This window comes from Schistocerca gregaria, chromosome 2 (genome assembly GCF_023897955.1).
Source record: "Schistocerca gregaria isolate iqSchGreg1 chromosome 2, iqSchGreg1.2, whole genome shotgun sequence".
In the NCBI taxonomy this organism is placed as follows: domain Eukaryota; kingdom Metazoa; phylum Arthropoda; class Insecta; order Orthoptera; family Acrididae; genus Schistocerca; species Schistocerca gregaria.
The window spans coordinates 521,945,906-521,970,689 of NC_064921.1; the positions used below are offsets into that span (position 1 = coordinate 521,945,906).

Genomic DNA, 24,784 nt, shown 5'->3' on the forward strand with positions numbered 1-24,784 from the left:
CCTCTCTTCTCCCCTTTATGAAGCTAAGTGTACCCTTAATGTAAACCACCATTAATCTGCAGTTGTCTATGGTTCTTGTCACTTCCACCTCCCTACCAAATCCTTGCACACATCTTGCCACAATACAACAGCAATATAAATTTACGGGTTGTAAAATAAAGCATTGGTTGTGCAAGTTTTTCATTTAGACATCTTCACAACAACAGTGGAAGATATGCTTCCTACTTCTATCCCAATTAGTTTGAAACCAGCAACAGTTAGCTGCCAGCAAAGGCTGAGGCACCAGTGAAGCAGCCACGTCACATACCAACTCTGCAGCTAACACTGCACAGCTTTTTGTCAGTGTGGCTATCAACCAGCTGTACATCAGTATGAATGGCCACCACCAAACTGTTACCAAGAACAAAGCTGATCACCTGGTGGCACAACATGCAGTTGAGCATATTTTGCCACACAGATGAGAGTTCCCTTGCAACACATACTTCACTCCTGTAACCATCCTGGTTTCAATCTGCAGTAACCCACTGTCTCCATACTGTCCACCCCATGGTTTCCCCTTCCTCCAGCCTGTCACCCCGTCCTAATTCATGACCCCACATCACCATCACTGTGCAGCTCTGACAATCATGCATCACATACCTAGTCCACGTATCTGCCCACCCTCCCTGCCGAATCCGAAACTGGCAAACTGGCTGCCTCCCTCCCAGTAGGAAACCATCCAACCAAAATCCCTCACCCTGCCTGCCACCTCTCCCCCCTCTACCTACCCCACCCCATCCAACACAATCCTCACCACACCCAATCCACCTGTTGAAACTTAATACAGGCACTGTCTATCCATACAGCACTATTCAGAGGCACAGGTGTGTGTGTGTGTGTGTGTGTGTGTGTGTGTGTGTGTGTGTGTGTGTGTGTGTGTGTGTGTGTGTGCGCACTTGGGTCACTGTAGCTCAAAAAAGGATTACTCCAAAAGCTATCAAGTTTTCTTTCTTTTTGTGTGTGCCAATCAAAGACTCAATGCACATGCTTTCCAGTGGCTTGTCTCCTTTAATCCAGAAGTGTTTTCCAACAGCTTCTGTAATCCAGGTCAACACAGTAACAATCAAAGACTGCATCATGCTCTAATCTTATAGTGTTCAGTAAGACCTCATCCACTACAGACAGTAGATGGCAAAGTCTCACTACCTTCAGCAGCAGAGCTTTGCAGCAACATGTTTTTTGCGGCACCACAATTTAAGTCCTACACACGCTAATGTACTCTTGTACAGCAGTGAAAAGGTACATCACAGCAACAGTTTCATATACAGGTTGCCACCTGCTATGAAACTACATTTACATCTACTTGGATACAATGCAAATCACATTTAAGTGCCTGGCAGAGAGTTCATCGAACCACCTTCACAATTCCATCGAACCACCTTCACAATTCTCTATTATTCCAATCTCCTACAGTGCGCGGAAGGAATGAAGACCTATATCTTTCCGTACGAGCTCTGATTTCCCTCATTTTATCGTGATGATTATTCATGCCTATGTAGGTCGGTGTCCACAATATTTTTTGCAATCTGAGGAGAAAGTTGGCGATTGGAATTTCGCCAAAAGATTCTGTCGCAACAAAAAATGCCTTTCTTTTAATGATTCCCAGAACAAATCCTGTATCATTTCTGTGACACTCTCTGCCATATTAAGCGATAATACAAAACATGCTGCCTTTCTTTGAACTTTTTTGATGTACTCCATCAGTCCAATCTGGTAAGGATCGCACTCCGTGCAGCAATATTCTAAAAGAGGACAGACAAGCGTAGTGTAGGCAGTCTCCTTAGTAGGTCTGTTACATTTTCTAAATGTCCTGCCAATAAAACACAGTCTTTGGTTAGCCTTCCCCACAACATTTTCTATGTGCTCCTTCCAATTAAAGTTGTGCGTAATCATAATACCTAGGTATTTAGTTGAATTTACAGCTTTTAAATTAGGCCGATTTATCATGTAACCGAAGTTTAACGAGTTCCTTTTAGAACCCATGTGATTGACTTTACACTTTTCGTTATTTAGGGTCAACTGCCACTTTTCGCACCATTCCGATATTTCTTCTAAATCGTTTTGCAGTTTGTTTTGACCTTCTGATGAGTTTATTAGTCGATAAACAACAGCGCCATCTGAAACAACCAAAGATGGCTGCTCAGATTGTCTCCCAAATTGTTTATATAGATAAGGAACAGCAAAGGGCCTATAACACTTCCTTGGGGAACACCAGAAATCACTTCTGTTTTACGCAATGACTTTCCATCAATTATAACAAACTGTGACCTCTCTGACAGGAACTCACAAATCCAGTCACATACCAGACGATATTCCAGAAGCACGCAATTTCACTACGACCCACTTGTGTGGCACAGTGTCAAAAGCCTTGCGGAAATCCAGAAATACAGAATTGATCCGAAATCCCTTCTCAATGGTATTCAACACTTCATGTGAATAAAGAGCTAGTTATGTTTCACAGGAACGATGTTTTCTAAACCATATTGATTGTGTGTCAACAGACTGTTTTCTTCGAGGTAATTCATAACGTTCGAACACAATATATGTCCTAAAAGCCTGCTGCATATCGACGTTAACGATATAGGCCTGTAATTTAGTGGATTACTCCTATCTTTCTTGAATATTGGTGTGACCTGTGCAACTTTTCAGTCTTCGGGTACGGATCTTCCATTGAGGGAACGGTTCTATATCATTGTTAAATATGGAGCTAATGGCTTGGCATACTCTGAAAGCAGCCTAACTGGTAAACAGTCTGGACCAGAAGACTTGCTTTTATTAAGTGTTAAGTTGCTTCACTACTCTGAGGATATTTACTTCTACATTATTCATGTTGGCAGCTAATCATTTCATTTACTAATCATTTACCTCCTATGGGAGGTAACAGAGATTAAGAAAATTTCTAGGCAACTGGAAAGTTGCAGTTGAACTCCCAACTGGAACTTTTCTATTTCACTACATTACGATTCATACAACACATGTGAAGTATTTCAAGATGCTCGAGTATGAACTACCACTTGAGAAAAAGTCAGATGCTTATTATTTGAGAATTATGCCAGCAGATGCATTCCAGATTGATATTCAAGTAACATGCTTTCAAGCAGTTAAGAGAGAAATGTAGGTATTCTGCAACAGCCTGTAAGGGTAAATGGATTGCAGTACCACTTCAAGAAAGCAATAGGCATGTAAGCAAACAGTTCATCACAAAGCATCAAATTAATTATGAAATTAAGGCAGTTCCTATTCATGCCAGGGACTGCAGACAGATACATTCACTCATTCGCGTAGGGCAAGGAGAAAGCTCAACATTCAAAGAAATGTCACAGCTGTCATGTGAGTTAGTGATAAGACTGTGTGTCTTGTGAATTTTGTTAACTGCAGCCTGCATCCAGATATGGAAATCCACAAGCAGGAACCCAGTTGGATGCTAGTATAAAGTGGGAGACAAACCAGTTCGTGCTGCAGGAGGTCTATGAGAGAGACAAGATGATCACAGGAATGAAGCTATTAGTTAGGGTACAAAGCAATTTGGAACCAAGTTAAATAACTACTACTGGAAGCATTTACATTCACTGAGTATCTGGTAATATGCTTACTGAACAATTTGAAGTGGAACCATAACATCAAACTAATAGCAGGTAATGTAAATGTCATCCGGATTAATAAGATGAGCCCTCAGGAAGTGTACTCCATCCAACAAAGAAAGTGAGCTAACAAAATCCTTGTTTGGTCAATATCTGAATATTGCTTATCAGTCTGGAATCCATACCAGATAGGATTGTAGAGGAAATAGAGAAGATCCAATGAAGAGCAGCAGTTTCAGGTTCACTTAGTAAGCACGAATGGATCTTTGAGATAATCACCCAATACAGTGGCAGATACTACAAGAGAGGCACTCTGCATTACTGTGTAGTTTACTGTTAAAATTGTGAGAGAACATTCTTATAAGCACCAACCAATAAATTAGTCCATCCTACATGTCTCTCACACAAAAACCATGAAAGTAAGAGATTTGAGCTCACATGCAGGCTTACCAACGATCTTCCTTCCCACTGACCTTTCGTAACTAAGGCCGTGTCCTACGTGAGCGACAGAAGCAAGCGACAGCGCGTGACAGCTTCAAGCAACAAAATACAACCTCTGGTGTAGTTACTGAAGCGTACTATGTGAGCAACATCTGTGTCGCTCCTGTCTCCCACTGCAACTAGCAATCTTTGACACAGACCAACAGCTATGACTTAACATCCGATTTTACGAAAACTATTCGGTGAAAAAATTTGATTCTTCCGCAACCTATAGCTTGATATCCTTAAATGATAAAGGTCAGAATTTATTTTCGTTATTTATCATAGCTACTGTGCTGCAAGAAACTGAGTACACGGCTACACGAAATTTTTAAGAATTTGCAGAGGTAAAAATCACATTGTGTAACTTTCCATATAGTTCATTTAAGGCACTACACTATTGCATATGAAATGTAACCAATATATCTAAATTTATTTAAAGTTGAGACAGGAATGATATCACTCTTCATTCTTGAGATATTGGTTGTTATACCTGTGGACAGGTCGCTCGCGGCGCGACCGAACCTTTCCTGCGCTTCGGGAATCAAGTGCTCGTAAAAATCGTCGTATCACAAGAAAGGTTCAAGATATCCAAAAGACGAATTTTGGAAATGACAGCACGCAGAAAGGACTATTTCATCATATGATTAACACTAGATACGTTCTTGTAAATATGTGAGCAGAGCGAAAACAAGACTCCCTATAACTTACACTGTGAGGTTTTGTCCAAATTTTCATATCCAAATAAAGGGAGAAAAACAGGTAAACAAGGTATCAAAGTGACCAGCATGAGGTCTAGTTTGGCATGAAAATATTTAACTGCTTGAAAGTAAACCGGGTAATGAACAAAAACTATAATAAGCTGAGGAAAAACTGAAATATTTCACGAAAAGCTGCTGTAAATGAAGAGTCAAAAATGTCATCTGTTTAAGACCTAGCCATTTTGCCCATAAAAAGATACATTGGTACGGTATTTAAATGTCATAGAGGTTTCCTTCGAATCAAGTATGTTAGGAAGGCAAACGAGGAGTCAATAAGTTCAAGCTTTCTGAATAAAACTTAAAATTCAAAAATGGAAGACTAAAATATTTTATGGAATGACTTGTGTAAAAGAAATAAGTAGATCAGAGAGACGTACTATGTGCCTTTGAATGATGCTAGAAATCATGAACAGAAAATGAGGTGCACCAAACGTTTCCCTGATATTTTTTATTTCATACTTTTAGACAAATCATTACACAAAACATTTGACATTCTTCTCAAAAATTTTGTAAGCTTTACTTTTACAGACTATTTAAAGTAATTGAAACACTTGGCCTTAACACTGCTTGCTGAGGTATTACGTTCACAACATCAAATATCTGTAAAATTTCATTGTTCATTGTAATTTATTAGGAATTAAATGTGTGTGATATACTGGGATATGTATGAAGATCAAGTTCTTTGGCAAGACCTTATATTTTTAAGGTCTTGCCAAAGAACTTAGCGATGCAATGTAGACAGTATACATAAAACTTAGTATACAAAATTGTAACTGAGTCAGTAAAAATAAAAGAATAGGCGGGAATTGAACCAAGGACATTTTTTCCACACGTATCCTTCATTATCACCAGAATGCCATACACCTAACCTGGTTCAGACTAATTGATGACATCTTTGTGATTTGAATCAAGGATGAGGACATGATTCACATTCCTCCAGAACCTCAGCACCTTTTCCTCCTTTCACTTCACCTGGACTACTACTTTCCTTGATGTAGATGTCTATCTCTATTTTGGCTACAAAGTTACCTCTGTCCACATTGAACTTACCAACCACCAATGGTTCGGTAGCTGCCACCCATTCCACACCAAGAATCCCTTCCTTATCTGCCTACCCTGTGGTCCTTTAACTACAGTGACAGGCAATCTCTCTCAAAATATTCAAGGGTCTAACTGAGGCATTGATAGATGAAAATAACCCTTCCCACCTTGTCCAGAAACATACCTCCTGTGCCTTGTCTTCCCAGTTACCTACAAGCCCCCATGTATCTACTGACCAGACGCAAAGGAGCACAGAGTCTTTTCAGAATATGTATTTATTGTTAGCTTTTTGTCTGTCAAAGCAGAAAATGAAATTATTTCAACTTCTCATATTGTACTTAATGTCTTATCTATTCTTCCTGTGTATAATTTATCAACTTTTTTACATTGTTACAAGCAACATGAAAGTTGTTATATTACTTTAACTCCTTCATTCACATGATAGTTCATTGCTTATGCTGTAAAACAATTGTATGTCCCAACAAAAATAATGCTACTTAAAATATTTACCTTCCTGATTATACTGAGGTAGTGATGACTTTTATTACACCTACCATACTAACTTGTGTGACAGCATGGATATTTACCTGGGACTGGTCTATCGCTTTTTTGAATTCTGCTGCTATATCTGGTGTTTTAAAACGAATTGCAAACCGTTCATTCTCTATGTGACCATCTGAAAAATCTGGTGCACTCCACAACCAACTTTTTGCATCCTTTTCAATGAATGTTATCTCAGGGGTCAGAAAATGGTTCAAACAAACTTTCAGCACTAGATCACGACGCATCAGCAACCTGAAAAATATGTTTTTATGAACAATTTTTTACTCTTATCACACTTCACAAGATGAACAAGAACAAAAAATATCTTTACCTTATCTTTTTTGTGACTCTGTGTCTCAGAATTTTAATGTCACCCAGACCTCGTTCTTTCCACTCACCAGAAACAAATCTATATAACTTTGCATGCTGGCTATATAGGAGGTCTTCCTCCTCTTCCCCTGTATGCACTGGTACTTTGTCTGGAAGTGGTATCACAGGCTGCAAATATTGAACACAAAATGGAAATGTCATAAATGAAGTTACAGATTAGGTGAATGAAAAAACAGAGACAATAAAAAACCTGAAAGTGAATGTTATCTCCTTCTTCTTCTTCTTCTTCTTCACTTCCACTTTCTTCTTCTCCAACAGAAACAGAGTGTTTAGTGCCTGGTGATTTGGGCGATTTTACAGGAGATTTTGGTCTGACACCACTGAATGAAAATTCAAATTTTCCTGGGCTGCCAAATGTAAAGCTATGTTCTAAAAATCACAAAAATAGTCGACATTAATGCAAATCTATTATGCGGTACAATAAAGATATAATATAGTTTGAAAATTAAAATTCAATAATATGTATGATGCATTTATTACCTGAACGAACTTGCACCAGTTTATTTTCATTTATGGGTGTCTTGTCTGCTCCAAATGTCACAGCAGCTCCTGTAGGTTTAGTAGCAGGCAATGAGTTTCCAAATATAAAGGTTGGTGTGTTCTTAGTTTCAGGCAACTGCTTGACCTGTGGTGTGTCAACAGAGCTTGTTGGGACTTGGAAGCCAAATGAGATACTTTGTTTTGGTACTGTGTCACGTTCCACAGCCAAGTCGTATTTCAATGATGTTCCAACAGGATCTAATGTGTTCTGTGACTCTGTTGAACTCCCAAAAGAGAATGATGCTGCACCATCTTTGTTTTGTGTGTTAATCTTGGGAAATCCAAATGAGAAAACGCAGGAAGATGCATTAGTAGTTGTACTCATACCAGTAGTAGTTGTAGTTGTGACAGATGTCATAACGTCACATGTAGGCAAAAAGCGAGACAAATTGAAACCTGATGAACTTTCAGTGTTTGAACTTTGAATTCCAAATTTAAATGCAGTCTTATCTTCTGCTGTGGTTTCATTAATGGGTTTTCCATCACTTCCAAGCCTAAGTTTATCACAAGCAACACATCTGTTATTTCTCTCTTCATTGGTAAGATAACAGTCACTGCATGTCCAAGAACCAGGCTTTGGTTTGAAAGCTTCTGAAAGAGGAACGATATTTGGTGAAATTAGTTTTGAGACGTGGTCAGAAGTGGTGCTGCTTGTAGACACTGTAGTAGTAGTAGGTATCCTCACTGCTTCACAGGCAACACAAGTGCGGCATGTTCCCTCATTTCTTGTATAACAAGATTTGCATTCCCATGAACCTGCTTTTGGTTTGAATTCAGATAATGACTTCAGAGGTGAATCCTCAGCAGATGTTTTTTGTATTTTGTTGCTGTTGCATGAATGACAAGATGATGAATCTGATGGGTTGTTCTTGTGACAAGAAGGACACTCCCAAAGATTTGATGCAGTATTAGTGCCCTCTCCTGTTCTTAATTTTTCTTTCAACTGTTTCTCATCATTACCCTCTGCAGATAGTTCCTCTTTAATGCTACCATCTAAAGGTATTCTGTCGTTTATCATCTTTGCTTGAGTATCTTCCACTGCCTTCTTAAACTGTTCTGCTAAATCTGTTGTCTTAAATTTTATTGCTAACAATTCTCGGCGCATTTCTCCTTCAGAATAATCTTGAGCTGCCCAGTACCACGCTCTGTCTGAAGTCGACAGTGGCTTAAACTTCATAGCTGTAGTAATGGCATGATTACAGCAGACTTTCAAAACTTGCTCACGCCGCATCAGCAAGCGTACCCTGCCCGATTTTGGATCGTGCAACAGCTTCATTTTCCCTATGCCTCTTTCTTTCCACTCCTTATTTTCTCCATCAAATCTTAAAAGCTTGCATCTTTCCTCAAAGATAATTTCCTCATCTTCTTCTCCTGTTCTCACTTCAACTAATTCTGGCAAAGGAATCACAGGTTTGAACTCAGCAGTTGGAACAAACTCTTCAGGTGGCCGCTCTGACAGACTGTCTGGCAAACTTTGAGTAATTTGAGGTTTGGACTTCTGAGATGTCTGAGTACTTCCAAACACAAAACTACCTGCACCTTCAAATCCTTTGAAATTTGAATCTGCTGCAAATGCAGGTTTTTCTGCAGGTGATTTAGCTGCAAGATCTGCAAATGTTAATGAATTAGATGAAAACATCAGTGGTTCATTTCCAGCCTTTTCAGTTCCCACTGCAATAATATTTCTCTGAGAACCAAATTGTGTGACTTCTTGTGATGTTCCTATTTGGTGAGACTGTGTTGGATAATTAGAAACTTCAGGTTTTGAAACAGCTATCCTTGAACTTTCTGAAACTGTGGTACCTGGCTTTGAAGCCTGGCTCTGAGTCGCCACTGTAATGCATGTTGAAGTATCTGGTGTGGAAGTTGTCTTAAATGGGTCCATGACCACTGCCACTGGTTTTGAAACTTCCGGGAACGATACAGGTTTTGACGGCATTGCAAAACTGAAGGTAGCAAACGGACTCACTTTTGAAGCATCATCCTGTGTAACCTTTGTTTTTGAGGAATCATTATCAACAGTTTTGCCTTCAGGTGTTGTATTATCCTTGAAACTTGGAGTACTTGCAAATGTAAAACCACCCACAGTAATTTTGTTGCTTGTAACACACACTGATACAGGAGCTGTAGATGAAGGTGTTACAGATGTTTGACTAGAAATTTCTTTTTTGAGAACTGAGGAGGAACTGTCCTGTGACGAAGTAACTGAGTCAACAGTTTTGGTTGAACTAGCACTTCTTGATGACACTGTAGATTCATCTTCTATTGATGTTTGCGCCAATCTAATAATGCTCTTGGCTTTCTCAAATGCATCCTTAAAACTTGTCGCTTCTTCTGGGGTTTTAAAACGAACACACAACTTCTCTAACTTCACCTGTTCATCAGCAAAATCATATGCAACCCATATCCAAGCTATGTCTTTCATTGGGACTAGTTCTGTGTCAGCAGATATGAAATGGTTAGCACAAACTTTCAGGACTTGTTCTCTACGCATAAGTATTCTTATTTTCCCCGTCTTTTGATTATGCAGTAGTTTTATATTTCCAATTCCTCGTTCTTTCCACTCCTTCTCAACAAACCTGGAAAAAAAAAAAAGGTGTGAGAATGGCTGCAAATGTTTTCCAGAAACCATATTACAGTGAAAATCTGTCATTTTTGCGTGTGCGTGTGTGTGTGTGTGTGTAAACATTTTTAAAAATTCTGTTTACAAATTAATAAAATCAATCACGAAGTAAGTGTGAGATCTTTTGAAACAGATGGGAGTGTGAGTGGCTTTTGCTGGAAATGAAACGTTAGTTCCATTTTAAATTTGCAGTAATTATGAGGGATTTTATTTACAGGCGGATACAGTCGTAGCATTTAATATTACATATCTGCAGAAAAAGTTACATATTTCTTAACTCTAATTGTGTATGGTCCTACCTTAAAAACTCAATGACAAATAGTAGCAATAGGGTATATAAATGCAATGAAACTTTAACACACGTAAGAACTACAATTAATGTTTCGATAATTTTGAAGTCCTGCAGTATGCAATTTTATGTGATCATGGAAAAACCTTTCACATTAGCATCCCTCATAATTACAGCTAATTTAGAATGGAACTAATGTTTCATTTGTTTCCAGCAAAAGCCACTCACACTCCCATCTGTTTCAAAAGATCTCACACTTACTTCACAATTGATTTATTAATCTGTAAACAGAATTTTTAAAAATGTTTATTCACTTGGAAAAATCACAATTGTAGTGTATTCCTGGTTTCAGCTATCACAGCAACCACCTCCTGATTACTGTTGTATGTTGAAGTACAAGCCGTGTCAAAATATTCTGACACCAATTTTATTTAAACTAGAAATAATTGGTTACTATAGTGACATAGCAACAGTGTGATCTGAAAATGGGTGTCACAACTTCCCAAGAAAGTAATACACAATTGTAAATGTGTCATCAAAGGGAGGGAAGACAGCTGACTTTTCTGGTACCAGTATGTCAACATAACCTCCTTTAAGTGCAAACACTTCTGGATCACTGGGGTTGGCTTTAGTCACACTACATCTCCTGAAAAATCTGCACAGACTTTTGCTAACCTGCCATTCCACTGTGTTGCAATGTTTTGAACGATATGATTTTGGGTGGTGGGGGGAGCAGACTTCAAAATGGAAGAGAGACTTCAAGTACCATTAACAGCACATTATCTCTTAAAGTGAGTTTCTTCTGACTGAAGACAAGGAATGCTCCAATTTCACAATAATTGTGTCTATGGCCATGTCTTCAAAATCATAACTGTCAGTATAATTTAGAAATACCAAAGAGCAAGTACAGTTCTGTTTAGGCCTTTACTATGACCAAAATGAAGGACAGAAAAAGCTGAATGAGGACCGATAGATATAGCCTTTACCAAATATGATCATTTGAGAATTAGTAAATTTACCTGTGCAGTGCTGCAAAATAGTAGCTACTATTTTGCAGCACTGCACTGAAACTGTAGCACCATAATTATTTTCAGTTTAAAAGTGCATCCATAGGATACTGTTGCCATGTGTGTGGAGGCACTGTCAATGTTAAAAATTAGTGGTAGCACTGTTTTTTAACAGATGGGCTGCAAAATGCATGCAGGCTGGGGGAACTGTTCCGACATGATGTACAAATCAAAAGAGGACATTATACAATAAATGATTATAATACTGAACTGTTAGGATGCAAAAAATAGCTTTCAAATTAAAATTAGAAAAGAAGAACTATTTTTTGTGGATTTTGAGAATTTATCAGATGGATAATCTAGACAATTTGAGACAAACTTATAACTAAAAAAAATCTTACATTTTGTTGCAACAGACCAAAAGAACGAATATTAATTTGGCATTACAAGTCTTTTGGATAGGATATTCACACAATATAGCAGCAATTTTAGTTGAATAGATGTACAAAATTGATTGGTACTGAAATCTGTGCAAACTGCCATGCTTCCCAGAACACTCTCGCTTACCGACACCCAATAACAGATCGAGTAAAAACAGTTCTTAGATAACACGAAAGCAAAAACATGCTCTCAGTCCCACTGCAGGTTGTAAAATGAATTCACTTTATGTCTTCTGTTCAACTTTGGGCATTCACTTGACAGTTTCTGGAGCACTGGGAAGGCCTACATTTTTCATGTGTGTGTTTCGTCAAGAATGGATTTCTCACACCAGGTGCACAGCTATCCATCCTTGGTGAGACTCAAGCATTGTTTGATGACAAAAGACAACTACAATCAGTCTGTTTACAATGTGTATAGGTATTTAGCAGTACTTTGCTAGTTCATGAGGTCAGAAACATTCAAACTTAATAATGCACACTTAGTGCTACTTCTAGAAGTCCATCCAGAAGACCATCTTAACAGAACTATTAAAGCAGACAACTGCGTAACTCACATATTAACACCTAAAATTACAAAAGTTTCTTAATTGAATTTTTAAATAAACTCTTTGAAATGGAAATTTGTGGCAGACACCACACATTTCATGGTTTGTTCGTGTGGAGCCAGCTGTTACAGCATCAGATTTCTTACAGTTTTAGAATAATCTAATATTCTATTATTTTTGTCCATCTGCTGCCGCAAAACACTTTTATTAAATGACAAACATAATAAAACTGAAGTACAATTTATAATCTGTCAGAACCTACATTATGTACTTTAATTTTCAGGATGAATCACAGTAACATTTTGTATCATACAAGAAATTATTATTAGTTACTGAAACTTGTGTTTCCAAAATACAACCACTATTGCCAATTTTCTCACCTGTAAATTTTACTACATCTAACATTATTTTGCCCAGAGAGATGCATCATCAGTTTCCCCCAAAAAATATTACAATTTGATAGAAACATCTGATCAGGACTGCAAGAACTAAGAGGCAACGAACCGATGTGTTCAGCTAACTATGGCATGTATACTGCTGCTCTGTGAGTCAAGTAAGCATGTGCAAAAAGTGAGCTGTAGACATACCTTTACTAATTCATCACACTGTATAAAATAACAACAACAACAACAACAACAACAACAACAACCTGTGGAGACCCGGGAAAAGAACAGGCCTCCGGTATGTTCTGCCAGTCGTGAAAGGCGACGAAAAGAACAAACCACTAATAGGGCTAACCGCCCTTTTACTGTGTGATTAGTTGGTTCAGGACAGAACTAATGAAGCCTCAAACAAGCGCTGTCATGGTCAGGGGCGACGCTTGAACCCTATGCCCGTCCACAATGTTAATGACACTGCTAGCCACACTGAAAATTATTTAAATCCAAATAGAAGCGAAACAAAGCCAGAGGATGAGATGGTCACGTGAAGTTAACCAACACCTCATGTTCTGTTGTTACCGAGCAACAAACTTAGGAACCAAGAGCTGGATACAGATCACAAGTATACACAACATTTATTACCAGAAACCCAGAATTAAAATTTTTAACAGAACAACGAATAACTGATTAGATCCGTGTAGTAATAAAAAATAACAGGATACCCCAGTCAGAATTAGAAAACATCAAACAACAAATACTGGAACAAAATAATGTGCAATCAGAAGAAGAAGAAAATACAGTAATGAGCTCGAACATCCCAGAGCAAACAGACAAAGAACAACACACATCAATTAAACAATCAGAGAAAAACGAAATCTTAAGACAGCCACAATACAAGAACAAACAGAACACGAAGTGACACACGTTAGATATAGAAAAAAAAATTTCAGCTGACATATACAGAATACAAAGACACAAATACAGACATTAGACCATTCCTGCATAGACCACCAAATAACCCACAAAGTCGAAACAACAATAAGAACTATCAACACAATCATACACAACAAAATAAAATACATCGGACAGCTAACACAATTTATAAGAAATGAAATATCAAACAAAAAACGAAAAATGAAAAAGGTTAGGTAAAATCTCACAAGAAGCGATAGAGCAATCGGATGAAAAGAAGCAGAAATTAGAAGCATTGGCCAAACAACTTAGAAGGAAACAAAACCAAACATTCAACACAAACCAAAAGAAATTTTGCCAGACAATAGATAACACAAACATTAAAATAGACAATCCACCAAACATAACAGACATGGAACAAAGGTCAAACCCGGTACAACATAACAGGTATGCGCGGTGGATACAAGTAGAAACAGACACATACAAGATGATACAACAAATGCCTGAAGTGGTAATTTTGCAACATGAAGTCACCCGAACAATTAATTCTATGCACAATTGGAAAGCCCCTGGAAAAGATAAAATAGCAAATTTCTGGCTAAAGAAGTTCACCTCAACACATTCACATCTAACTACATTATTTAACAGTTACTGTACATTGCAGACCCATACACAGTCCCTGATACATTTACACAAGGAATAACTTGTCTGAAACCTAAAGATTAAGCAGACACAGCAAACCCAGCAAAATATCGCCCCATGGCATGCCTACCACCAATATACAAAATATTAACTTCAGTCATTACACAGAAATTAATGACACATACAACACAGAACAAAATTATAAATGAAGAACAAAAAGGCTGCTGCAAAGGAGCACGAGGATGTAAAGAGCAATTCAAAATAGATGCAGAGGAGACATATCAAGCTAAAACTAAACAAAGGTCGCTACACTACACATACATTGATTACCAAAAAAGCTTTTGATAGTGCACCCCACTCATGGTTACTACAAATATCCGAAATATACAAAGTAGATCCTAAATTGATACAGTTGCTGAACATAGTAATGAAAAATTGGAAAACCACATATAATATCCAAACAAATTCAAATAATGTCACATCACAGAGGAGGAGGAGGAGGAGGAGGAGGAGGAGGAGGAGGAGATTAGTGTTTAACATCCCATTGACAACGAGGTCATTAGAGACGGAGCGCAAGCTCGGGTGAGGGAAGGAAATCGGCCGTGCCCTTTCAAAGGAACCATCCCGGCATTTGCCTGAAGCGATTTAGGGAAATCACAGAAAACCTAAATCAGGATGGCTGGAGACGGGAGTCACATCACAGCCAATACAGATTAAGCGTGGAATATACCAAGGAGACTCATTAAGTCCTTTCTGGTTCTGCCTTGCTGAACATACCCACACAAAATCACACATTTGCTATACATGGATGATCTGAAACTACTGGCAGCAACAAATCAACAACTCTACATCTACATCCATACTCCGCAAGCCACCTGACGGTGTGTGGGAGGGTACCCTGAGTACCTCTATCGGTTCTCCCTTCTATTCCAGTCTCGTATTGTACGTGGAAAGAATTACTAAAGATAACAGAAGTATTCAGCAATGATATCAATATGGCTTTTGGAACACGCAAATTTAAGAAAAATAGCATAGTCAAGGGAAAACACACTCAACAAGGAGATTACATATTGGATAACCACAGAGACTACACAGAAGCAATGGAAAAAACAGATGCCTATAAATATCTAGGACACAGGCAAAAAATAGGAATAGATAATGCAATTACTAAAGAAGCACTAAAAGAATAATATAGACAAAGACTAACAAATATACTGAAAACAGAATTGATAGCAAGAAACAAAACAAAAGCTATAAATACTTATGCTATACCAATATTGACCTACTCATTTGGAGTAGTGAAATGCAGTAACACAGACCTAGAAGCACTCAATACGCTGACACGATCACAATGCCACAAATGTAGAATACATCACATACATTCAGCAACAGAAAGATTCACATTAAGCAGAAAGGAAGGAGGAAGGGGATTTATCAACATAAAAACCTACATTATGGACAGGTAGACAATTTAAGAAAATTCTTTTTAGAACGAGCAGAAACTAGCAAAATACACAAAGCAATCACTCATATAAATACATCAGCTACACCATTGCAATTTCATAACCACTTCTACAACCCTTTAGATCACATAACATCAACAGATACGAAGAAAGTAAATTGGAAAAAGAAAACACTACATGGCAAGCACCCATATCATCTAACACAACCACACATTGACCAAGACGCATCCAACACATGGCTAAGAAAAGGCAATATATACAGTGAGAAGGAAGCATTCACGATTGCAATACAGGTTCAAACAATAAACACCAGACGTTACAGCAGGCATATTATTAAAGATCCCAATACCACAACAAATAAATGCACACCTTGCAAACAACAAATAGAAACAGTAGATTACATCACAAGCAGATGTACAATAATAGCAAATACGGAATACACCAGAAGATGTGACAATGTAGCAAGAATAATGCATAAACAACTTGCTATACAACATAAACTAATAAAACAACACGTTCTGACATACAAGTATGCACCAAAAAATGTACTGGACAATGATGAATACAAATTAAACTGGAACAGAACCATTATAACAGATAAAACACCACCACATAACAAACCTGACATCATACTCAACAATAAAAAGAAGAAATTAACAACTAATCGAAATATCCATACCCAATACAACAAATATACAGAAGATAACACGAGAAAAAATTGAAAAATACATCCAACTGGCTGAGGAAGTCTAGGACATGCGGCTTCAGAATAAAGTTGACATTATACCAATTATACTATCAACTACGGGAGTCATGCCACACAATATCCACCAGTACATCAACACAATACAGCTACATCCAAACGTATATATGCAACTACAGAAATCTGTTATTATTGATACATGTTCAATTACCCGAAAGTTCCAAAAATGCAATGGGACATATACCGCACAGTTAAAAGGAAGTCGTGCTTGATCAAGATCCGTGTCACTTTCCATTTTTAACCAGACATAACGTCTGAGAAAGGAAAGATGATGACAATAATAATAATAATAATAATAATAATAATAATAATAGATGGGAAAATTCAAAATAGACCATGTAGCAATATCCTACCCAGTCCAGAACGAGATCCACTACTTTCAAGTGCTTGGAGGTGTGAATGCCGTTTCTGACCACTACTTAACTCTAATCAAATGTACACTGAAAAAAAATCATTAGAAAAGAACACACACTGAGGAGTTTGATACAAAAAGATCATAGAATACAATATAACACAATAATAGGAATAATTCCGTTGTAAAAAACCACACAAAAAGCAAAAGAACAGATACCACATAGAAAAAACACTTAACAGCCATGGTGGGACTCTGAATGTGAAGACACACTAGACACAGGTAGTCCTTCCACGAATATAACTGTACAAAAATTGCCAGAACTCTTACATCATTTTAATAATTCCAGAAAACAGGAAGCAAAAGCAACAAGGGAAAGTACATCAAGGAGCAACTGCACGTTACAGAGGAAAATTTCCACACCAAGGGCACGAGACAACTCTACAGGACTGGTGTTTCACAAAACATGATGGGAAACTTGCATTAACTGATCAAGAGCACCGTACAAACTGGTACATTATTTCTCTGATATCCATAATTGCCCTGAACCTGAAACAAGAGTCCGAACACCGGAATGCACTTCCACTTGCCCAGGCAAGGCACACTTCCACCAATATCTGAAGAAAGGGAAACATTCCACATGGGGAAAAAATATATCTAAAAACAAAGATTCTGTAACTTACCGAACGAAAGCATTGGTACGTTGATAGAGACAATAACAAACACAAACACACAAACTTTCGCAAACCCAAGGTTGCTTCATAAGGAAAAAGGAAAGGAGAGGGAAAGACGAAAGGATGTGAGTTTTAAGGGAGAGGGTAAGGAGTCATTCCAATCCCACAAGCGGAAAGACTTACATTAGGGGGAAAAAAGGACAGGTATACACAGCACGCGCCAGAAGATGTGACAATGTAGCAAAAATAATACATCAACAACTTGCTATACTACATAAACTAATAAAACAACACGATCCGGATAAAATGCATGCGCGCGCGCACACACACACACACACACACACACACACACACACACACACACACACAAATCTTAAAGCTGAAAACAATTCTAAAATCAAAGCAATCAGGAATCGTCCAACATTTGCGCTTTCATAGATTTCAAGAAAGCACATGATTCCATTGACAGACAGTCCTTGGTCAACATCTTAGAAGAACAAGGACTCAACATAAAAACACTACAATGTATGAAACAGACAATGGCTGGCACCAGATTGAAAGTTAAATTCATGGTGAAATCTCTGAGACCCCTTCACGATAAAAACTGGAATACACCAAGGCAACAGATTATCACCACTATCATTCAACCTAGTCCTGGACAAAGTAATGGGGAATGGGAAAAGGAAAAACACAACTAGGGCAATCCCATGACAAGATAGAACTCTCAAACCTAGCTTTCGCAGACAACCTGGGTACACTCTCACATAACAAAGCAACAGCAACCAAACAAATAAAAATACTAAAAGAACATGCAGGAAAAGTTGGCCCAAAAATCTTTCAGTAGTCTAAATTGTTCTGCTGAAAACTAAACACACAAAAATGAGAATATATTGCAATATACACAAGAGTTACACATTTCAAATGTCTGGATGAAATCCTCAAACTTACAGGAGTAGTAAAAACCTCACAGAAGACTCTACTACAAAAAATGAAGAGAGCCTGCAGCAAAACGCATATCCTTTCATACAAAGATGAGACATTACAACACAGTAACCAAGCCTGAAATACTGTATGCAAGTGGGACTCTAAACTCCATATGAAAAGGGACATGGAAAGCATACCGAAGGAAGAACGCAAAATCTGAGAAAAATTCTCAGCCCAAATCTGACAGAAGAGATATACGGATTATACTCTAGGAAAATCAAACAGATGTCAAACCCAGCAGCAAATGTCAGAAAAAGAAGATTAGAGTTCTACAGGCAGATCAACCACCTACAAGACTCACCAACAGAATTTTGACACGAGTACAAATGGTCAAGTCAACAGTACCATGGACCGCACAAGTCAAACTCGATCTAGCAAAACCACAAATCAATTCTATAGAAACTAATGACAGATATAGGGAGACAAGATCTGTAAGTAGAATGTCAGGTCAAGGAATGAGGTCCCAAAGAAAACAGGGACGAAGTGCACTGAAGATGGAAAGATACTCTATGGAGAAACAATGAGAGAATTTTGGAAGATCAGCAGGAATGTTCAATGAGGCAGAATGCTTTGCGTTATACTACAGAGTCTTGATGCAAATAATATTAAAAATCAGAGTTGCTGCTTAATTATGCTATGTTGACCACAATGCTTCCTTTGCTTATACGGCACGTTTAGATACTGTGTAGCAAAATTCTCAACTTGTTTGCAGATACACATACTGCAATTTGGAATTTATATCTACACCCCCTCCCCCCAAACACTAGACCAGCCAATAGTAATTAACAGCAATGACATCTTTTACAGTACTGCAGGGTAGAAAACTGGAGAAAAAATATTTTTTTTACCTGTACAATTTAGCCCGGCTTTCAAAAAGTACTGTCTCCTCTTCTTCGCCAGTCATGACCTGAACTTCAGCAGGCAATGGAATCACAGGTTCGAAGTCAGGACATGGGTCATGATCTGTTTCAGCAACATTCTCTTCTTCAGCATTAGAGCCCATTGAAGCTTGACGTGATTTGGGACTTGTCTCCTTTGGCACCAAATTTTTCTCAGTGACAACTGCAGAATACACTGGAGAAGGAACAGATGAAAGTAAAGAGTTGGTTGCTATTGGAAGAACTGGGCTAAGGGATGCAGCACCTTTCTCAAGCGATGATACTTGAGGTAAATGAGCTTGAGGCGGCATAGTTATCTGAAAAGCATGAGGAACAGTATGTCGTCCTATATTTGGTACTGCCCCCTGGGACGGTGGTAGCTGCTGCTGAAGATGGGAAGTTGAACTAAATGAAGTTTGTGTGGTTGTCAGAGGTAAAGGTCTTGAAGCTGAGTATGTAGTGGACACCATTGCCTCAGGCATGGAAGTTCCAAGATCACTATGAACAAGAGGCATCCCTCCCAATCTATGCTGTGGTGGAATAGTTACACTCAGAATGGGCTGTGTAACAGGAACTGTTGTAGGTAAGGTATCAGAAGACGTAATAACAACATTGACAGGAGCAGATGTAAGGGATACTTTTACTTCAGGTTGAGTGTTTTGTGGATCAGGATGTGTTCCTAAGCGAGAAAATGCAGGAGCCTGATGGCCACGGAAATCTGGCAACTGCTGGCCTTCGGAGAATGGAAGGGCACCTTGGCCGCTATAATAACCAACAGTTCCTGGGGGATATATCAGTGCAGGCTCAACACCACGGAAAAATCCACCCATTGGTTGTGTGGGTGGTATTAACTGGGGATGAGCTTCTCGTGGTGGCGGCGGTGGTGGTGCGTAAGGCACACTTGAAGTGCCCATTATGCCAGATACAGGTCTATAATCTGGGTAACCGGGGAAGGGCTGAAAAGGTGGGTATGTTCCCATATGACTGGCTGCTATTGTCACATCTTCTGCATAGTCTTCTTCATCAAATACATAAAGATCATCTTCAGTATCACACACCTGCAAAATAAAATATACCTGCATAACCCAAGTACTTTTTCAAAATTCTCATCAGATGCATTTACATAAACTTTTTCATATTGTGTTCAATGTGATTAACTTCTGGCATCAGTGCACAGTCATGCAAAGAATAAGCTCCATACATTTGAAGCTTTCTGATAATATGGATGCTACTTGTAATAAAAGAAAAATTCACTTGAGAAAACAATAAAATTAGGGAGAGAGAGTGCCTGACACACACACACACACACACACACACACACACACACACACACACACACACACACACACACACACAAGTTTTGCTTCCACTTTTAAATGTACCTATCAGAAGTACTGGAACACAAATGTTATCAGCATTCTTCAAATGTCATACAGTTATGAATGCAGATTTCTATAGTATTGCAGAGCAATATAAATCATTTAACTTAAACAGCAAAAATACGTTCACTGCAAACAAACCTGTGAAAGTTCTGAGTTTACATGAGATTGTCCTTTCTTTAGTTTCAGGGTATCTTTCCTCAGTTCCTGTACTTGAGCCTGAAAAATGAATGAATAAATAAATAAATAAATAAATAAATAAATTAGAAAATTTTAATTTTCATGCTGATTTTAAATTATGAATGAATTAATGATAATTTCATCTTCACTAAGTGGAACTATTACATTATGACTAAAGCTTACAGTTTGTCTATTACAACTTTCATCTTATTTCCACAAATTATAGTGTTTCCAATTCTCATGTCCTTGTAAATCAATTCTGATATTCATGTTACTTTATTCTGGTATAAAGAGTGTTTAAAAAGTTTTGCACAGTTCTCTATTTTTTATTTTTTGCAAGAGGAGAATGCAATTTTTTGTGAACATAGTTGAAACATTTAGATAAAGTTGGTATATGAAAGTACTTTCATTTACAGGTGAGCCATAATGGACCGTGAAGTAGATGTCAGGTTGTGAAAATGTTTGGTGATGGAGCTCCTCTTCCAAACTGGGGATGACTGCCACATCGATTCACAGGAAGTTGCTCCCTGTTTAAGTGGAGGACACAGTAGATCGCAACAGTATCCAGTGGTGGTTGCAGAGGTTTACAGAAGGTGATTTCTGAAACTGCCTGACAGATTAAAACTGTGTGAGGGACCAAGACTCTAACTCAGTCCGGCACACAGTTTTAATCTGCCAGGAAGTTTCACATCAGCGCACACTCCCAGCAGAGTGAAAATCTCATTCTGGAAGGTGATTTCTCTCTAATAGACAATCCACGATGCGGTAGACCATCGATGGTAGTGAGATGTGAATAAGGACACCATTGATCAAATAATCCAAAATGACAGGTGTGTGATGACAATAGCTTGCTGAAATGACTCGTTTGTTATTGGGTAGTGTGGCATTACTGGTACAGTTACTAGGGTACAAAAAATCTGTGCACATTGGGTGCCTAGATTATAGACAAGAGAAATGAAAATGACGAAGAATGTGTGCGAGGGTCTCATGAACAACTTTAGTGAAGAGCGGAAACAGTGTTTTGATGGAGCCATTATCCAGTATGAAATATGGTTGTTTTTGTCTGAACCTGAGAGCAAAACCCAATTCATGGAGAGGCATCATCTGGGTTCCCCTCGGAGGAAGTAAGCAAGATTTCCATGAACAGCAGGCCTAAAGGTGAAGGCCTCCTCCTTCTGGGATCAGTGTCGTGTCATTTTCATTTACTTTTTGGAACCTGGCTCTACAATTAACCGGGACCATTACTGTTTATCGTTGGACAAGCTGTGATGTGCCCTCAGGGCTCACCAGCCACAGCTCCAGGGTCAGCTCATCAGATTACACCATGACAATGCCAAACTCCATACAGCCTTCAAGACGCAGGAAAATGGGTTGGAAAATTGTTCCTCATCCTCCCTACAGTCCAGACTTGGCTCGGTCTGATTTTTACCTCTTTGGTAGTCTGAAGGCCCACCTGCATGGTAAAACATGTAATAGTGAGAAATACCTTATTTCCCGCATCAAGTGATGGTCTAAAAGTTAATCCCCAGAATTTTACGAAAGTGCATTTACATCATGGAAAGAACGTTGGGCCAGATGCGTCACAGCTGATGCAGGCAACATATTTGAACTCAAGAACACAGCCATTATACCAATAACAGAAGCGTGGTTAATGATTTCGACAAGACTAATTACGACCGGATGTTTTCATGTGCAACTGCAAAATGTTTGACATCCATACGATTTTGCTACCCACATCAAATGCAGCATTCTACTAGTAAATGCTTCATTAATTGTTCACAATATAAGTGTACAATTTAATTTATAGAATAAATTATGGCACTGTATTGTTCTTCCTACAGCTGACACCAATAAAATATATGCAACTGTATGAAGTATCAATATGAATGCAATTTTACCTTTAATTCCTCTATCATTTGTTTGTTGTGCCTTAGTTCCTGGTTGTATCCTCTTAATTCTTCCTTGCTCTCCTTCATCTCTTTCTTGCAGTCCTTTAATTCCTCCATAATAACTTTAACACTTTCCATTACTGCTTTCGAATGTTGTGTTACTGTTTGCAGAACTGAATCTCTGTTGTGGAGCAGCTGCCGAATTTGGGCATCTAAACGCTCTGGGCTCGGACGAGCTTCCTAGAGAGAGAGAGAGAGAGAGAGAGAGAGAAACATATTTACTTCCACATAAAATCACATCCTAACAACAATTGACTATTTGTGACTGATTTAATTTGCTATAGATCAGTATATTACCACTCTCCTAATCTCTTGAGCATCAGATGTATCACATTTGTTATTGCTCCTGTATGGAGTGCTACTAAGACGATTTGCACTCCTGTTACGACTGGAAATGTGTGCAAATGAATTCTGTACTGTCCCATTATAGCCAATGAACATATGTCCATTATCAACTGGTGAGTGTTCTGAAGATGCGGTTTCTAAAGAAAGACCATCCAGCATGTCATTCCGATTTACTGCCAAATGAAATGCGTTGTTAGAGGTTTCAACACTTGAGAACTATTTATTTATACAAGCACAAAACACACATCAAACGAAGACACACATATGAAACTCACCATCACTCCTGGACACATCCGTATCAATGTGATGTAGCTGACTTTCTATCTCCTCTATATGACCACCAAGCTCTGCATTTAAAGGATGTTTGCTATCAACACCTGGACTTTTGAGGCGATCTAATGTAAGGTAAAAGCATTCCCTAGCCTTGGTAAGCAGAATGATATGTTGTGATCTCATTTCACTTGTAATCATTTCCCTGTGCTGACCCTGAAACTGCTCTTCAGCTAATTTCTTGTATATTAATGCACGGTAAAAAGCAGCATAAGGAGATTTTAATTGTTCAAATGCTTCTAATGCTCTTTCGTGTTTGTCTTCCTTCATAAGCTGACATGCAAGGAAGAATCTGCCTTCTTCAATCAAGGTGTTGATTTCAGCACTAGACAGTTCCTTCCTGCACATATGAAAATAAATATATAAATATTAAGTTACTGGAATTTACACAACTTCAATAAACTTCTTTAGGTAGCAAACTGAATAATGTTAGAACCATGACTGTTTTGAACTAGAAATTAAAAATTTAAGTAACCCACAAAATTTTTCGTTATTCATTTCTTTACAGAGTGCCACGAGAGGATGAACACTGATGGCACAAAAATCTATTTTACAAGCTGCAACTTAAAATACTCACCCATGATACTCAAAAAGTTTGGTATGTGGTGCTCGAATAGTCTGATTTCGCTGGAGTCTTTCCAGGAGAGGTAGAGCTGATGTCCAATACAACGCAGCTCGTTGTTCTATTGCAGTAACATCTGCTGCACACTCGCTGCGAGCTGCCATACTTGTTGCCTTAAAAAAAAGTTATTTCAATAATAATAACCACATAATGATGACAAAAGGAAATTGACACACACACACACACACACACACACACACACACACACACACACACACAGAGACAGACAGACAGACAGAGAGAGAGAGAGAGAGAGAGAGAGAGAGAGAGAGAGAGAGAGAGAGAGAGAATAATGTGTTGTATCTGCAAACAAGAGTGTCACATATAAATTTGGTATTTAATATTAGTAGCCTATAAGACAGTCCAAGAACCACTAAGTTGTGATGTAGTCACAGTATATAATAAGATTGATGGTGCACCAGATTCGATAATTGACTAAAGAGTCAATAAGTATCGTTTTCGTTTTGTAAATAAAAACAGTCTTTTCTCACAGCAAGAAAAGGCATTTTTTATTTACAAAACGAATATTTCTACGCTTGCTGTGGATGACGGCCATGTAAAAAAAGTAGTATTGTTTGTTTACATTCTCAACAACATGACACCACAAAGTCACAGCCATCATACAAACACAGTTATTTATCCAGAGCAAAGT

The 24,784-nt window shown here is 38.3% G+C and overlaps 1 protein-coding gene across 3 annotated transcripts in view; it reads right to left on the bottom strand.

Annotated features, from left to right (window-relative positions):
- LOC126330069 (E3 SUMO-protein ligase RanBP2-like) overlaps positions 1 to 24,784 on the bottom strand; it is a 257,136-nt gene that overhangs the window by 89,570 nt on the left and 142,782 nt on the right. For all 3 annotated transcript variants that reach the window (XM_049996317.1, XM_049996325.1, XM_049996329.1), the window contains exons 13-22: positions 24,088 to 24,245; positions 23,456 to 23,850; positions 23,133 to 23,353; positions 22,785 to 23,015; positions 20,848 to 20,925; positions 19,298 to 20,385; positions 7,316 to 9,954; positions 7,026 to 7,204; positions 6,777 to 6,943; positions 6,490 to 6,697 (exon numbers count right to left, since the gene is read on the bottom strand). In XM_049996317.1, the coding sequence (XP_049852274.1) occupies positions 6,490 to 6,697; positions 6,777 to 6,943; positions 7,026 to 7,204; positions 7,316 to 9,954; positions 19,298 to 20,385; positions 20,848 to 20,925; positions 22,785 to 23,015; positions 23,133 to 23,353; positions 23,456 to 23,850; positions 24,088 to 24,245 (5,364 nt within the window). The remainder of the gene's footprint in view (positions 1 to 6,489; positions 6,698 to 6,776; positions 6,944 to 7,025; positions 7,205 to 7,315; positions 9,955 to 19,297; positions 20,386 to 20,847; positions 20,926 to 22,784; positions 23,016 to 23,132; positions 23,354 to 23,455; positions 23,851 to 24,087; positions 24,246 to 24,784) is intronic.